The following is a 2,705-nucleotide window of genomic DNA, read 5'->3' as shown; positions in this document are numbered from 1 at the left end:
GCTTGTAAAATGTCCACCGTAACTTGGAACGTCATTTCAAGTTTTTAACTGAGTGAAGTCTGTGCGAGTGAACACATGCACATAAGACGACCGACATTTTTCCCAAAAACATGTGATTAATCACGCTAAAAAAATTTAATCATTGCCCAGCACTAGATATTAAGAAATATTTTAAAGTGCAGGTGTGGTCATCACACAGACAAATAACAGGTTGGACAGTAGAAGAGTAACAGAAGTGAACTAACAAGCTGTTGTCTATTTTGCCCAGTTCAGACTGAGCGATGGACTCAGCCAGTGGAACATTGGAGGTGGCGGCGCTCGGCCGGCCTTTCAGCCTCGGGATGTTGTACGACTGCCGCAAAGACTCACTCGTCCCTGGTAAGGATTCACATGTGAAGATACTTAATGCATCACAACCAAACTTTCAGGATTTAAAGCCACACTCAACATGTTCACCTTGTTTCTATTGATCAGTTTTGAATTATTGATCCAAAGCCTTTGATTTTTTTATTGATTTTTTATTGTTGTAGGATTGTTTTCCATTGAGCTTTGAAACAAATAATACAGTGTGGACCAAGTTTCCCCATAAGAACACATAATAAAACAGGAATACAAAAAGGTTAGCTGTTTCCTGCTGCACCAGAAGGTATACTTTTCTGATTTATTGGAATTAACAGAGAGGGTGTACAGTCAGCATGAGATCAAGGCTGAAGCCATTCAAAGATTTCATTTGCAACATCCCTGTAACCCTGTAACCAAGTACACCTCAGGCCGGGCACGTGAGCCTGGATACAAAATTACTAAAAGTGCATATGCGGTGGCACTTGACCACGATCAGCACCGTACTGCCGGGTTCACAACAGATTTATAAACCGAACTTTCAAATATGGTGAAGGTGCTGCTGAGAGTAACCACATTACATTCAGTATTTATGAGCAGCTTATCTGACTGATATGATGTAACAACATCTTCTCCTGTCTGGCTGGTTCTGGAAGCTGAACTTGATTTTTGCATCTTCCTTGCAGGAATAACATTGTGGGACCTTGATGACCTGACAAAACATTTACGAGAAAGACCTCAGAATTATAATGATTTTGCGATAGTTGCATCAGAATCAATTGAGGACAAATCTTCAGCACTAAACATTGAAGCATCCCTGAAGGCAAGTTTCCTTAGTGGACTCGTACAGGTTGAAGGATCGGCCAAATACCTGAGAGACAGTAAGACTTCCAAAAATCAGGCCAGAGTAACTATGATGTACAAGGCTACCACAAAGTTCCAGGAACTGTCGATGAATCACCTTGGAAGAGACAATATGAAGCATTCAGATGTCTTTGATAAAGGATTAGCAACTCATGTAGTCACAGGTATTCTTTATGGAGCACAAGCCTTCTTTGTCTTTGACCGTGAGGTGTCTGAAAAGGAACACCATCGAGACATTGAGGGGAACTTGAAGATGATGATCAAGAAGATTCCCAGCGTTTCTATAGAGGGTAAAGGTGCCCTAAAACTGGAAAACAAGGACAGAGCAAATGTTGAGAAATTCACCTGCAGGTTCTTTGGAGACTTTGCTCTTGAAAAAAGTCCTGTGTCTTTTCAAGATGCAGTAGAAGTCTACCAAAGTCTGCCAAGATTACTGGGAGCCAACGGAGAAAACGCTGTACCAGTGAAAGTCTGGCTGTTGCCACTGACAAGTTTAGATTCTTCTGCTGCAAAACTGGTCCGTCAGATAAGTATAGGATTAGTTCAGGAATCACAGAGAGTTCTGGAGGACTTCAGTGAGCTGGAAATGAGGTGCAATGACACAATGAGAACCACCACCGCACAGCAGTTCCCACAGATTGGCAAAAAGATTAAAAGCTTTAAAGAGATGTGCTCTGAGTTCAAGCTAGAATTCCAACGAACACTGTCAAAGAAACTTCCATCAATCCGAGGAGGAGGAGAAGAGGAGGCTGTGCTCGCAGAGATCCTGAAGAAGAGACATTCTTCTCCTTTCAACAGCAAAGACCTGAACGAGTGGATGGACTGTAAAGAGAGAGAAGTCTACACCTTAATGTCTTTAACCAAGATGATGAAAAACACAGAGGTCGTCCCGTCTCAAACAGACCTGTACAAGGAAATCAGTGCAGATCATGCTATGTGTTTTGTTTTCACCTCCCTGGGAAGTGCTGAACTGTACCTCTCAGCTTTGTCAAACTACTTAAAACAAACACCCGAACCAGACGACCTTCAAGATGCACATACTCGAGATGTAGAGAAGCAACAATGGTTCACCTCAAAAGAAATAACAGATGCAATGAGGAATAAAGCAACGCTCTTCAGTGACTTTGCAGAGGCCAACAAGGAGAACAAGAACATAAAGTTCCTGACAGTGGGATTAACAAATGAGACACAGAAAGGTTCAAGCATCTACCTTCATGAAGGCGTTTCTGTCAATGAGAACTTTGAGCCACCTTCAAAGCCTGAAACAGTAACAGCAAGTGACATAAAGCACAACAGTGTGACACTGAAGATTTCTGCGCCCAGATTTGGAGCAGAGAACATCACCTCCTACTCTGTAGAGTACTGTGTCAGAGGAGAGGATGGATGGCAACAAGAGACAGCATCAAAAGCTGGAGAAGTCACAGTGAGCCATCTGAGTCCTAACACAGAGTATATGTTCAGATGCAGAGCAGTGACCTCAGCAGGTGTTGGGCCGGCCAATG

The 2,705-nt window shown here is 42.7% G+C and overlaps 1 protein-coding gene across 1 annotated transcript; it reads left to right on the top strand.

Moving 5' to 3' along the window:
- Positions 1-281: 281 nt before the first annotated feature.
- Positions 282-2,626, top strand: LOC123964265 (cytolytic toxin-alpha-like; the record flags this gene model as incomplete). Its single annotated transcript, XM_046041337.1, has 2 exons — positions 282-378; positions 1,026-2,626. Coding segments are annotated over exons 1-2 (1,698 nt in total), but the record flags the coding sequence as incomplete, so codon positions are not given.
- Positions 2,627-2,705: the final 79 nt, after the last annotated feature.

The sequence above is a fragment of the Micropterus dolomieu genome, unplaced genomic scaffold (genome assembly GCF_021292245.1).
Source record: "Micropterus dolomieu isolate WLL.071019.BEF.003 ecotype Adirondacks unplaced genomic scaffold, ASM2129224v1 contig_1432, whole genome shotgun sequence".
NCBI lineage: Eukaryota > Metazoa > Chordata > Actinopteri > Centrarchiformes > Centrarchidae > Micropterus > Micropterus dolomieu.
This window is presented reverse-complemented; position numbering and strand designations above follow the sequence as displayed.